Raw genomic sequence first — 14501 nt, forward strand, 5'->3', positions numbered from 1 at the left:
GACTAATCTTTTCTTCAATATTTATATCTATAAATATATTCTGAAAGGCATGTAGGTATATTTCAAAAGACTTAGGCAAAATCCATAACGGTTAGACAATTTGAGCAAGCAGTTTCTTCAACTTGAGCATTCTTAGCATAATTATGGCGGTTTGGGATTTTAGTAGTTTTCTAGGTCACAGCCTCTATTTCCCATCATGTTTGCCCATTTTAGCATAAAAGACACACACTTTGTGCAACCCATGTATTATTAGCATTAGTGAACAACATTACATAAAAACCTAACCCACGGATTATCAGTATTAGTAAACAACATTACATGAAAAACTAAGACAATAATAGAACCATAATGAGGGTTAAAAGTTCATTTCTACAATATTCTATGTTGTCAACAAAATAAGGTCTATCATTAAAATTTGAACAAAGAACATGGCAAATATCAAGTACAGCATGTTTTTCCATGGGACTACCAAATGTCCTAGACTCTATGATATTTGGCTAACATTGGACAGTAATCGTTGCGAACAGTTCTTGGTTAGCCTAAAGCTATAAAAGAATGAACAATAATTAATCTAAAGGGACTTCATATCATATTGCAACTGACATTGTCAGAATTACTTCAACGATGCAGATCAATTAAATATGTGATGCTGTATGTGGTAGTTTTGAAAGCAAGTTTGAAACAACAGGTATAGCCTACTAAGGTCATACACTGCTTGGGGTTTCACCAACTGTGGAACCAAGTGATTTGTCAATAATTACACCCACAACACCTCTGTATCTTCCATTTCCTAATAGTCAGTTGACACCTAATCATTTAACCCTTGTGGATCAAGACAGGCAAAGTGTATCTTCGTGTTGAAACAAACACTGATTATGCAACTGTACATTAGAGATCAACCTGATATTTAATATAATGGCAGTCGTATGTGGATGTGTTTAATCTGTGCACATTGTTAATGTGAGAAAACCTCTTTATGTATCATTTTATGAAACTGGACTACGTGATGTTATTCGTGAATGTTCACAGGTGCGCCAAAGTATTTTCTGGATTGTCATCACGCGCTACACCAATTGCAAAACAGGTTGCAATGCGAGTCATTCTAAGTACAGTATAAATAAAACGTTGGATCAGATGAAGAAAACAAACCCTCAAATTAAAAGCAGCTCAACCACTTCTAGAGTGATTACGGTGGTTAGTAACTTGAGACGCATCAAAAGCAGTTACACTACCATCAACATAATGCCAGCTGTGGTAGGTAAAATCATCAACATAATGCCAGCTGTGGTAGGTAAAATCATTAACAAGGACACCAAATGACAAGATTCATTAATTGCAAATCTGGAAATGGTTGTTGTTGTTGTTGTTGTGGTAGGTAAAATCATTAACAAGGCCACCAAATGACAAAATTCATTAATTGCAAATCTGGAAATGGTTGTTGTTGTAGGATTCAACGCCATTTTTCAGCACACAATAGGCCATATATGGCGGCCAGTATTAATGGTGGAGGAAGAACCCGGGAAAACCCCGGAAAGAACCACCGACCCACGAGAAGCTGCTGGCAAGCTTTCTCACATACCCACATTGGCTGAATCCGCTGGAAATGGTAAGTGGATTATGGTTGAGAATGTGAGTGGAGTAACAATGGTGGATTTTGTTGGTCACTGTATGAATCTTGCTTGAGCCATTTTTATGTTTATAGATTCATAATGGTAATAGTCAACAGGTTGCACAGTGTGTGTACCCTTTTTCTAAAAATGAGTAACAGCCATGAGGATGGAAGCATTGACCCAGAAAAGTAACAAAAACTCACAAACTACTTTAATAACACTACTTTCTGTCATTTATTTTGTTGACCCCTTGACGTTTTCTTCAAACAACAACTACATATTGAATATGGTTTTTTTTTGCATTGCTTACGTAGTCACATGCGGCCCCAAGTGGCCTAGTGGTCTAAAGCGCTCTCCATTATGGATCACTGCCATCTCACCTCTGTCTGCAGTGGTTCGAGTCTCCGATTCAGCCAATGTGGGTATGTGAGAAAGCTTGCCTGTAGCTTCTTGTGGGTCGGTGGTTCTTTCTGGAGTTTTCATGGGTTCTTCCTCCACCATTAATACTGGCTGCCATGTATAGCCTATCATGTGCTGAAAAATGGCGTTAAACCCCACAACAACAACAACAACAACAACATAGTCACAAATTCTTTTGCTCTCATTCTTTACGAGGGCAACTTGTACCAATGCATGCATTACCTGTTATTAAGTGGTTTTTCCTGAAACAGTCAACTCCTACCTTACTGTACCTCGCAAGCAAGTCAGATAAACATAAATATATCTGTTTGGAAACAATATATTCAGGAGAAACACTCAGAAATACTGCATTGTTTCTTTATTAGATGTACTGCATTAATGAATGAAAATGAAAAAAGTGTTATGAGTATGTACAAAATGTGATATAATAAATTCAGTAATGGAATATCATTGCAAATAAGGGCATATGCAGAATCATTTTCAGAGGGGTGGGTAAACATTGAACAGCTAATCAGTTTTATGGTTGCAGGACATAAAATGTTTAGAGGTGAAATCTTGGGAAGAGATGATGCATGTGTCCTCTCTTGTCCCTATGTGTGTGTGCCCATGTCTGCACATATTAAGAAATGAAACTTTTTATATCTCAATAGATACTGAAAATTACCATTGCATCAATTATGACATAACACATAAACAGAATTGGCAAGTGAAACTAGTCATATATTGAAGTGCCAGTTCTAGTTATTTCTGGCATCAGTGTGTCACTGGCAGCTGAAATAATGTGTAAAAGAAATTTCAGCAAAATATTACAGATAATTTGTACACATTTTTATGTTTGCTAATGTACCAATATGTTTATAACAATATTTCCTCATGTGGCTATATCGTACCCTTAAAACATTCAACCATAATTTTAGGATGACATGGCCCTTTCCTCACATAAAACTTTGACAAAGTTATTATTTTCTCCTATTTATCAAATCATCATTTATGAAATGTGACATGACCCTGGAATGAACTTCACTACTATGCCTGTAAAAATACCATCACTTAAACTGTCAAGTATGAGCAGTATACAGATGAAAAAAAGCCTTAAACTGCTTTAAAACATGCCAATATCTTGTACTGAATGTTTGATTCTCAAAATACTTCTTTTCATGTTATAATCATTAAGTATAAACAATGTCAGTTATATAAAGAGAAGTGCCAGTATTACATATGATAAATACATACTCATTTTAAAAACATTTTTAATATAAACCGTAAAATGTATAGTATAATTAAGATTCAGTCATAATTGTGTGGTATTAAAGTAAATGATGCAATCATTAGTAGCCAAGTATAAAAGAGAAAAATGCCTTTCATCTGTCAGTTATGAATCTTAAATATTTGCCAAATTACATGTATTTAAGACCATTTACACCTCTGAAAATCTACGTCATGTATACACCTTGCCTTCAAATAAGCAATGGTGACATGTAAGAACCATATCTGTAATTTATTGGTGTACGTGATACAGCTCTGGAAATAATAGGCAACCTTAAATAAAAATCAGCCTGAGATTGCATAATGATTGATATCTATTAGCCCAATGCAAGAGAAGTTGGCAGAGAAATCTGAGTGTCGGGGATACTTTCTATGGAATTTCTTCCAATGCTGTATTATTGCATTTGTTATGAAAACAGTCGTTTCAAGGTTTCTCTAATATTTGTATCTTTATACAATGTTTTCTGTCAAATTTGGCAAAATTCTGCTTAGCATCCTTTTATTTTCAGAAAAAGATGCTCATTTTTTGCTCTCCGATTTTTGGAACACAGTTCAAAGTGGGCACATTACAAAGTAAAATTGCTTGCTATACAACTATCAGAATGTTAGGGAATGCCAACAAAATTTAGATGTATTCACCTACTTGGAGTGACATTTTAGTGTTTATCTCTATTTGTATTATTTGCTAGTAATGAACTATATATATTGAATCTATGTTGGAGTTTGGGCTGAGACAAGGAAATCCCAGTCATGGGTTTATATTGATTGTCTCCCCACGAGGCTTCCCAAAGTGGGGAGACATATAATATAAACCCTCGACTGCGATTTCCTTGTCTTGGCCCAAACCCCACGTAGATTATTTTTCTCACCCAATATTTTCCTTTAAAGTAAAAAGAATTCTGTACTAGTGTTCACGTCCAATGTTTACATGTGGCGCATTAATATAAATATGTTAATCAGGGCTGTGGTGTGACCGTTGCGTCCGAAGTACACAGTTTATACAAGTGAGCAAAGAAAAATAACAAAATAAAACGTCGCATAATAATGAGGTATTATCACATTTAATATATGAATGTTATATGAAATTGACAATAAATAATTAATATTTATTACAAGAAACTGTTTCATTTTCATCAGTTCCAATTTTGAAAAGTTATATTGTAAATAATAAAACGATATTGGCTACTCAGCTCTACTGTAGTTATACTTAGTACAAGCTGTAATGAAGAGTAACATCTTTCTTTAGATTATTCATGGGTAATTAGAGATCTGTGTCACTATTGTATATAACTATTCTTTTCTTTGGAAGAGGTGAAACTGTGTGTGACATACTTGTGTTCTCCTTAATATTGATTGTAAAATTACCTCCATGTATAACAGACCTCCAAAAATGGACTCTAGTGGATAACCATGTGCTAAACTTTCAAGTTCATGGATTCTTTGTCCTGGAAATATGGCAAGTGCTACAGTGAAATTTGATTATGGATTAATGTGCTGATGGATAAATTATTCCTTCTGGGTGGTAAGTATATTACTTGTCATTAAATATTGTAGGTACATGTTTGATTCAACCGGGGCACAGTGGAGATGCTTAACAAAATTAGAAAAAAGCATGTTTTATATAACACTTTTCTGGCTGTTACTAAGTTTTCCGTAGTTGTTAAGAGAGTAGGAAGGCTATGAAGTGTATAGGTCTATAGTATATAATGCATGGATAAGTGTTTTCTGTTATATTGTTCATTTCACACAGCATTGAGAATTTTATCCTTTCTGTAGCACAGTCATTTTCAGGTCAGCATCATTAAATGTAGCTAACAGTATATAATTCGTTTCACACAAAGTATTTAAAACTAGTTAGGTAGCTTTAGCTACATTTAATGACGCTGATTTAAAAATGTATGAGCTAAGCCTGCATATAGGATAAAATTGACCATGCTGTGTGGAACGAACACGCATAATACCAAAAAGCTCAACATCATATGTGTATGTCTTTGTCTCTCTCGAATTGTTTTTGTATGGTGTGTTCTCAAAGATGGATTTAACTTAAGTTACTATGTTTTTGTTATATATTTGTTGCTATTATTGTTGTTGTTTGATTTTAGTACAACTACATCAGGCACAGCAGAAGACAACAAGGGTTTCTTTTTTTTAAAGTAGTTCTGAGCATGTGAACACCTTGACTGAGATGACTGGTCTGAGATGACTAGACTGAGACAAGAAAAGTAAGGATATATATATATGTTCAGGAAGTGAAATATTCACATAAAAATGGCAAACTTCTATGAGACATATCAACAACATGGCCAAACTGTGCACTCTCACACCTAAATCATCCACTTCAGATATCAAAGTAAAGAAAATGTAGGTTCATGAAATCAAAATTAGGTTATACATTTCTCTTTTCATTATTAGGATTATCAGTGAGGAAAATCAGCGATACTTTTTAAAATTTTCAACTCTGTGCAAAAATGAGAAACTCAAGAGCAGTAGCTTGAAGGTTTTTTTCTTCTTAAGATTATCAATGGTTGTGATACCTGATGGCATATTGACATAATGTTTATAAATTTTAAATGCTGCCTTTCATGTTGGGCTGCAATTTGTCTAATAGTATTGAGAATAAGTTGAAACTAATGTTGATGTACAACCAGCGACCAGTAGATGACAGATGACGGAGGAAGTAGGTATGTACGATAAGGTCAGGTGAGCTTTATAGATGCTGGTTACACAATTTTATACCTAATAAAATCTTGAAATAGGAATTGATATTGAAATGACAAATAATTTTACATGACTGTACAATATTGTTTAAGAAAAATATCAACAAAAAGTATAGTGTACACATAGTAATGCTGGTTTGAAATATGTAACATTTTAAATTCAGTGTCTGTCTGGTTTACACTTCAATGCATCATTTTGTAATAAGAGCAAATTATATTTATCAGTAAGGTTTTATCAGAATAAAGTAAGACATGTCATAACAAAGGCAATTTATTTGTATTCTCTTGTCTGCCTCTATTTCTCGCGTTTGGGAGGTGATCCTGCATTTAAAATATATATATGATCGGTCCATTTGATTTTTGTTACACAATAGTACTAATGTAATTTAAACATCAAACGATCCCTATTTCCAAAAATGTAATACACATTCAAAACTTTAGGCATGGTGATGGAAAATTATCAAGTACACATGCAAAACTTTAGGCATGGTGAAGGAAAATTATCAAGTACACATGCAAAACTTTAGGCATGGTGAAGGAAAATTATCAAGTACACATGCAAAACTTTAGGCATGGTGAAGGAAAATTATCAAGTACACATGCAAAACTTTTAGGCATGGTGAAGGAAAATAATCAAGTACACATGCAAAACTTTAGGCATGGTGAAGGAAAATAATCAAGTACACATGCAAAACTTTTAGGCATGGTGAAGGAAAATTATCAAGTACACATGCAAAACTGAGGAATAAATAAATTTTTCTAATGTAGCATCTCTACAGAGTACTTGTAAGTGCACCCCCATCTGAGTATGCAAAGATGATAAAACTAATGAATATTATTTCTTTTCCTGTTGAAGGTGTGTTAATCAAGTTCTGGTGTTCTTTCAGGTAATCACTTGTTGTTTTAATTTCATTTTCAATATACTCTTTGAGTTTGATCAAGTCATGTGCAGATGGTAGCAGAACTGGCTCATTCCCATTTGCATCTTTCATATACCTAAGAGCAATTCATGTGACCTTGTTCTTCCATTCCTCTTTGCATCTTTCATATACCTAACAATCATTGATGTGACCTTGTCCTTCCATTCCTCTGTGCATCTTTCATGTATCTTAGAGCAATTGACATGACCTTGTCCTTCCATTCCTCTAAAGAGCGATTGATGTGACCTTGTCCTTCCATTCCTCTAAAGAGCGATTGATGTGACCTTGTCCTTCCATTCCTCTTTGCATCTTTCATGTATCTTAGAGCGATTGATGTGACCTTGTCCTTCCATTCCTCTTTGCATCTTTCATGTATCTTAGAGCGATTGATGTGACCTTGTCCTTCCATTCCTCTGTGCATCTTTCATGTATCTTAGAGCGTTTGATGTGACCTTGTCCTTCGATTCCTCTTTGCATCTTTCATGTATCTTAGAGCGATTGATGTGACCTTGTCCTTCCATTCCTCTTTGCATCTTTCCTGTATTTTAGAGTGATTGATTTGACCTTGTCCTTCCTCTTTGATCAGATGTTGCAATATCTGTGTATTTTTCCCACTTATATCATCACTGTTTCTTAGCTCTCAATCCTTCAAAACAACACATTTTTTTCAGAACCAGCCCACAGTTCAGTACCACAGAAGGTGTTTCGAAGGAACAAGAATGATCTTGCACTACTCCAGATATTGTTTTAAATGCTTCAACAATGTGAACAAATAATTGTGGTTTAAGAAAGGCCACCAAATACCCATTCTCATTTGTACAAATGTTTTCCAATGCTTTCACTATTCTGTCCAGAAACCTAATCTCCTGACTGATAATACTGCTTGTTTTACTCCGTGCTTTGGAAATAAATTAACCCCAACTTTTGGAATAATCTGATAATTTCTAATGATATGGGAAATGTTGTCCATGATCAGTTTGGTTACAACACATTCCATAAACCCTGTGTTGACAGATTTTGTTGGGGGGGCAGAGATGATTCCAGCATTAGCACACTGTTACTTTATGCTTGAACATACTTACAACTTGAATCTTCTCTTTGGTCTGATGCAAATGGACACATTTGTCTCTGTCTCTATAGCTCTTTCTTAAAAAAAAACAAAAAAAAAACAACACTCACAAGGCAGGAAATCACTGTATATGTATTTCTCATCCACATTATTTATGCATGGAGCCCCGAGTGGATGATTTTTCAAAGCACTCACCTTTACCAATCATTGGCATCTCAGCCCTCAATGCATGTGTTTGAGCCTCAGACTCAGCCAATGTAAGTATATGAGAAGGCACCCAGTAGATACTTATTGGTCCTTACTGGGATTTTCCCTGGGATCTTTCTCCACAAATTTTACTGAGGTTTTCCCTGGGCTCTTTCTCCACTACTTTGACTGGGGTTTTCCCTGTGCTTTCTCCACTAATTTTACTGGGGTTTTCCCTGGGCTCTTTCTCCATTACTTTTACTGGGATTTTCCTTGGGCTCTTTCTCCACTACTTTTACTGGGGTTTTCCCTGGGCTCTTTCTCCACTAATTTTACTGGTGTTTTCCCTAGGCTCTTTCTCCACTAATTTTACTGGGCTCTTTCTCCACTACTTTTACTGGGATTTTCCCTGGGCTCTTTCTCCACTACTTTTACTGGGGTTTTCCCTGGGCTCTTTCTCCACTACTTTTACTGGGGTTTTCCCTGGGCACTTTCTCCACTGATTTTACTGGGGTTTTCCCTGGGCTCTTTCTCCACTAATTTTACTGGGGTTTTCCCAGGGCTCTTTCTCCACTAATTTTACTGGGCTCTTTCTCCACTACTTTTACTGGGATTTTCCCTGGGCTCTTTCTCCACTACTTTTACTGGGGTTTTCCCTGGGTTCTTTCTCCACTAATTTTACTGGAGTTTTCCCTGGGCTCTTTCTCCACTAATTTTACTGGGCTCTTTCTCCACTATTTTTACTGGTCCAGGGGTTTTCCCTGGGCTCTTTCTCCACTAATTTTACTGGGGTTTTTCCTGGGCTCTTTCTCCACTGATTTTACTGGGGTTTTCCCTGGGCTCTTTCTCCACTAATTTTACTGAGGTTTTCCCTGGGCTCTTTCTCCACTACTTTTACTGGGGTTTTCCCTGGGCTTTCTCCACTTATTTTACTGGGGTTTTCCCTGGGCTCTTTTACTGAATTTTAAATATGGAGAAAGAATTTTATCATACACACTAGATAATTAATAAATTGTAATCTACTGAGATTCCAACTTGGATCCTGTGTCATACTGTCATACATATATATAATTCTAGCTCTTGTCTAAAATTACCTCAGAAGACTATTTTATTCATACTCTTGCACTGTATGTACCAAATCATTTTGTGTGTGCTTCTTTGATGACTGCAGTCATGTGGAGTTCACTTTTCCATCCTCTGAAAAGATTCACTTGCAAGATGGATAGTGTGCTTAGCATTATGTAATAAGAAAAGCATTGTGGATTAATAATTAATTATTTTCTAATACAATGAAGAATCTTGTAACTTAATGAAAACAATTTGGCAGAGTATGACTACGTAACATAAAAATGAATTGTTTGCAACCTATCAAGTATGAGAAGGAAACCTTGAAATTTAAATACAACAGGGGTAAATACATCATACAATGACAATTTTTGAATAATTGCCTTAGATATATCAATAATCATGTATCAATGACTAGCTGACCATGAATATAATATCTCTTAGAAGACAGTAACCAAAATATTTTGAAATTATTTACATATTAAATGCAGGGCTTTTTTGTCATTTAGTATTTCTATAGTTAGAAAAATTTCTTGTGGCTTGTACTTTATTCATCATAATAATTTGCCTGAAGCAGACAGTACCATTAAAAAAATTGATCATCTGCTCTGATGTTTACTGTTATTTTCATATTAATGACATAAACATGTCCAAGTGTTTATTTGTATAAGACACGATATTCGATGTTTACAGTTATTCTTATATTAATGACAAAAACATGTCCAAGTGTTTATTTGTATGAGACACGATATCTGACGTTTACAGTTATTCTTATATTAATGACAAAAACATGTCCAAGTGTTTATTTGTATGAGATACGATATCTGTGAGAATGTTGAGCTTGAATAGATTTTGTACAAGACTACTGTACGGTAATATGTAGCATCTAAGCCATCATCAAAGTAATATCATCTTAAGAGAAAAATTGCAATGAGCATATATATTCTTTACTTCACATAGTGTGACATAATTGTACATTTTTGTGAAGTCCTTTTGCAACTTATCACTAACATTTGATTTTGACATTGAGACTGAAATTACTTTTAAAACCGATGCCAAACATTTTGGAATATTCAACATTCCAAATTTGTATTACAAGAACTGCAGAATACATTTTTTAAAACATTATGCATCATTTTTTAGAAGTAATAATGCTAATTCTATACATATTGTTAAAACTAATTCTTACCTTTTTGAGTCTGTAGATCTTTTTTCACCTGCTGCCACTTAAGACATATTTGATATTTTGATAATGTGCAAGGCATAAATACCCAATAGGAATAGAGAGAATGCAGTATCCGGTGGCACTGACATGTTCAAACCACAATATGTGCAGACTGGGATATCTATGTCAAATAATGGAGTACCCCAATTTACATCTAGCAGACTGGGATATTTGATGACTAATAAGTCGAGTACCTCTATGTCTATTGTACAGACTCAATGCAGTTTGATGCTAAATAAGTGAGCACCACCATTTTCATCAAGTAAATTCTTCTCAGTATGTAAACAATCACATCATGTGCATAATGTCTGTGCATCAGATTATACACTTGTTTCCAATTCTGGAACAATTAATGAGTTTTTATTTCTTTTTAAGTTTTGTTATTTTCCAAAAAGAATATATACATAAAAAAATTTAAATTTTCCCGAGTTGCTTCAGGAAAATGTTCTGACAGTTGTATTTATTTTCCTTGCTAGTTGGTCAAGTTTTAGAGTTAATTAGGTAGTCTAATGATGATGAGTGAGGTATCATATTTATGGGGGAAAAGGTTTTCTGCTGAACAGTAAAGTATCATATTTATACAGTACCTAACTTGTATAAGATCAGCTCATCAAATACTACACTTCTCCCTCGACAACTCTAGCGCAGAAAACTTGCAAACCCACTTATAATGTGGCTCACGCATGGATTCCATTTTTTCCAGAAAATACAAAAAATAAATGGCCCGAAATTGTTTTTATTGTAGAAAATGGCAGTTAGTGGATGGAAATTTGGATGTACATTAAGAAATTAATGTATTTAGTTACATTTTCTTTACTCGTAAATATTATCAGTAATAACAATATCTGACGTCATAAAAATGTCAGCAATGTCAACTGGTGGCAACATTTAAAGAAAATAAATACAAATTAAATACGTTTTATCCGGTGAAATTTGTGTGTTAGTTATATCTTTTAATTGGCTTTCAGTGTAATCACCAAAAATGTGATATTATCTCTTGTATTCTAATGTGAAGATCGTCAATCTATCATCATGGCTATGTCTGCAAGCATTTCTTTGAGACCCTAATTAAGTGCTGTGTTTTGATCTTCAATTTGTAAAATTACTTGTTGTTTTGTTTGAATCAATTAAAAGCAGACTTTCTTTGCAAAATCATAGTAATTATGTCTTTTGCATCAAATAAAAACATTGGGTAGATTTAAAATAATGTTACAAGGCATGCAAATCCTACCCATATAAGAGCTAGCATTTATGGTAGTGTGTCAGGTCAAATCATTACCATTGACCAATCAAATACTGTTTCGAATATTATTATGTAGCTTACTTAATTAAAGATCTAACATTAATCAGTGGTTTATCCTACTAATTCACAAATGTTATCAAAGGAAGCAAGCAAATGGAGGACTCAGTGCATAGAAAGCAAGTTCCAAAATTTGTAGTCAACTTAAAACTCCTGAATTGGCCCTCAGATATTCACTCAAGGATGGGCAGAAATTTCACTAATTAAATCATGTAAACAATATCTTATTAATGGAACAATACAAAAAAAAATCGGTTTTGACACTGACAACTGCTGTTTCTTGAAAAAAATGCTTTTAGTTTTTAAAAAAAGGAAATCTTGTTTTGTTATGAATCAACAATAACACTTGAATATATCCACATTTACATACACAAGTTGTCAGGTAAGATACAATATTTCTCAGGATGTTGGTTATCTTGAAACTAAAGGTAATTTATACAGAAAAGGAAACAGGTTTATTAGAAAAAAGCATTTTATTGTCAATTATTCTTATCACAATCATAATAAAAGTACTATATCATTAAACAATCCCCCCCCCCCCAAGTTTTGTCATTGTTGAGGCCCAACTGTGATGCCATCCCTTTCTTAGTTTTTCCGAGATCCCTTGGTAACTTGAACCACTGCTAATGTTGCAGTCTGTGTTTTTGGATCCAATTGTGTGCAAGTTATTGAGAGAAGTGTACTTAGTGCCCAGGCAATGAACGTGAATTGTCTTGCCTAGAGACACACCACAGCAGTTAACCCAAGGTAGTCTGGCTAGGAATCAAACCTGCAACCCATTTATTGGGAGTCTGGCACATCAACTACTGGGCCACAGTGACTCCCTACAGCATCGTTATTATATGGGCATTTAATCTGGTTTGTTAAAATGGACCAGCCACCTTGCACATTGTACACAGACTTAAACAGGCTTAATCTTTATTGCAAACAACTGTTCACCATCTGTAATTGTTCTGTCAATACCATTTTCAAAACATTTCTACTGATGTAAATAGTATCATACCATATAAAAATACCTATTAATGGTTTAGCAGTTCCAAATATAAAATGACATCTCAATCCTGTATTCTGGGTCTAATACAACTAAGAATGGTGATTTCTTAAAATCCAGTTCATTCAATAACTGTTCAGAGTAGATACTTTTAAAAAATGACATTTCCCCTGAGTATATTTCAATACATTTCAAAACCATTATACATATATATATGTTACATGCTCAAAGAACATGAATACACAACCACAATAACTCAAAAAATAAATTAAAATTTGCCAGACATATGGTCAAATAGGTGGATAGATAAGGGCAAATATTTCCCTATGAGGTCATGCATACAATCTATATTTATAATTAAGCATCCATGTCAATATATCATGGATCTACTGTATAATGCCTTTATCCCTAAGAATGCCTAGTTCATCTGTGCTCAGTCCAAGAAGCTCTTGCAGTACAATGTCAGTGTGTTCTCCTAGCAAAGGAGGAGGGTACTGCAACACTGTTGTGCTCTCACTGTATTTTACTGCAGGACCTGAAAGTAAAATGTGAATTGAGAAATTGATTTTTTTTCCATTTGCAAAATGTTTACTTTTTAATTAATCAAGAAACCTGGCTCTGTATGCATAAAGCTCCTTATGTTGTGAATACCCTCAAACAAAGCCCCTTAGGTTGTGAATATCCTCAAACAAAGCCCCTTATGTTGTGAATATCCTCAGACACGAATATTTTGTCCATTGTAAACATAACCATGTTGCAGAGACTGGGGAAGGCAAACTGTCTCAAAATTAAAAAAGTTCTTTTTAATCAAAATACTGAATCAGTAATGAAACTTTATTATGTCAATGATCATTTGTAGGTGTTCATACCAGTCTTAATATAAACTTTCATAACCTTTCAGTGTAGACATTAGTTGAGGAGTTTCATGAATACGAGGCCTCTGACACATTATGTAGTGATTTAGTCACTCACTCTGCACCTCTACTGTCTCTGGTTCAATACCTGGGGCCAATACATTTAGCAGTTTTTCACACCGCAACTAGGGCCAACAAAAGTTTCAGTATCAACTGTAAACTTGAAAGGTCATGCAAATCAAATTTAAAATAATGACTGAAATATGTTCCATTCATCCAATGATCCAAATCCACAAAAAGAATATTTGATATTTTCAGGACAATGTTTCAAACACACAGTTGGAAATCTGTTCCAGAGGGGTGAATTACACTAAATCTTCAATCACACATAGATATGCAGCAATCATGCTGGAATAGCTTGGTCAGACCCAGAGCAAAGCATGGTTTTGTCTCCAACCTTAAAATCTACTAAGAAATTTCAAGGACTAAAGGTAGAGCAGATTAGGCTATTGAATAATTACCATTGCTTAATATCTCCAATTCTATTGAATGATAACCATTGCTTAGTATCTCCAATTCTATTGAATAATTACCATTGCTTAGTATCTCCATTTCTATTGAATACTTACCATTGCTTAGTATCTCCAATTCTATTGAATACTTACCATTGCTTAGTATCTCCAATTTTACTGAATAATTACCATTGCTTAGTATCTCCAATTCTATTGAATAATTACCATTGCTTAGTATCTCCAATTCTATTGAATAATTACCATTGCTTAGTATCTCCAATTCTACTGAATAATTACCATTGCTTAGTATCTCCAATTCTATTGAATAATTACCATTGCTTAGTATCTCCAATTCTATTGAATAAT

General features: G+C 34.4%; 1 protein-coding gene across 5 annotated transcripts in view; it reads right to left on the reverse strand.

The window, feature by feature from the left end:
- Window positions 1-11194: 11194 nt before the first annotated feature.
- The window catches only part of LOC149779328 (succinyl-CoA:glutarate CoA-transferase-like), a 52436-nt gene continuing 49129 nt past the window's right edge, over window positions 11195-14501 (reverse strand). For 4 of the 5 annotated variants that reach the window (XM_089939947.1, XM_089939950.1, XM_089939949.1 and 1 more), the window contains exon 14: window positions 11196-13304. In XM_089939947.1, coding sequence (XP_089796073.1) covers window positions 13156-13304 — 149 coding nt within the window. In that variant the 3' untranslated portion in view covers window positions 11196-13155. Of the gene's footprint in view, window positions 13305-14501 lie in introns of all 5 variants that reach the window. The other variant, XM_089939946.1, reaches the window with a different exon arrangement.

The sequence above is a fragment of the Sinohyriopsis cumingii genome, chromosome 17 (assembly GCF_028554795.1).
Source record: "Sinohyriopsis cumingii isolate HCF-2022 chromosome 17, ASM2855479v2, whole genome shotgun sequence".
Taxonomy (NCBI): domain Eukaryota; kingdom Metazoa; phylum Mollusca; class Bivalvia; order Unionida; family Unionidae; genus Sinohyriopsis; species Sinohyriopsis cumingii.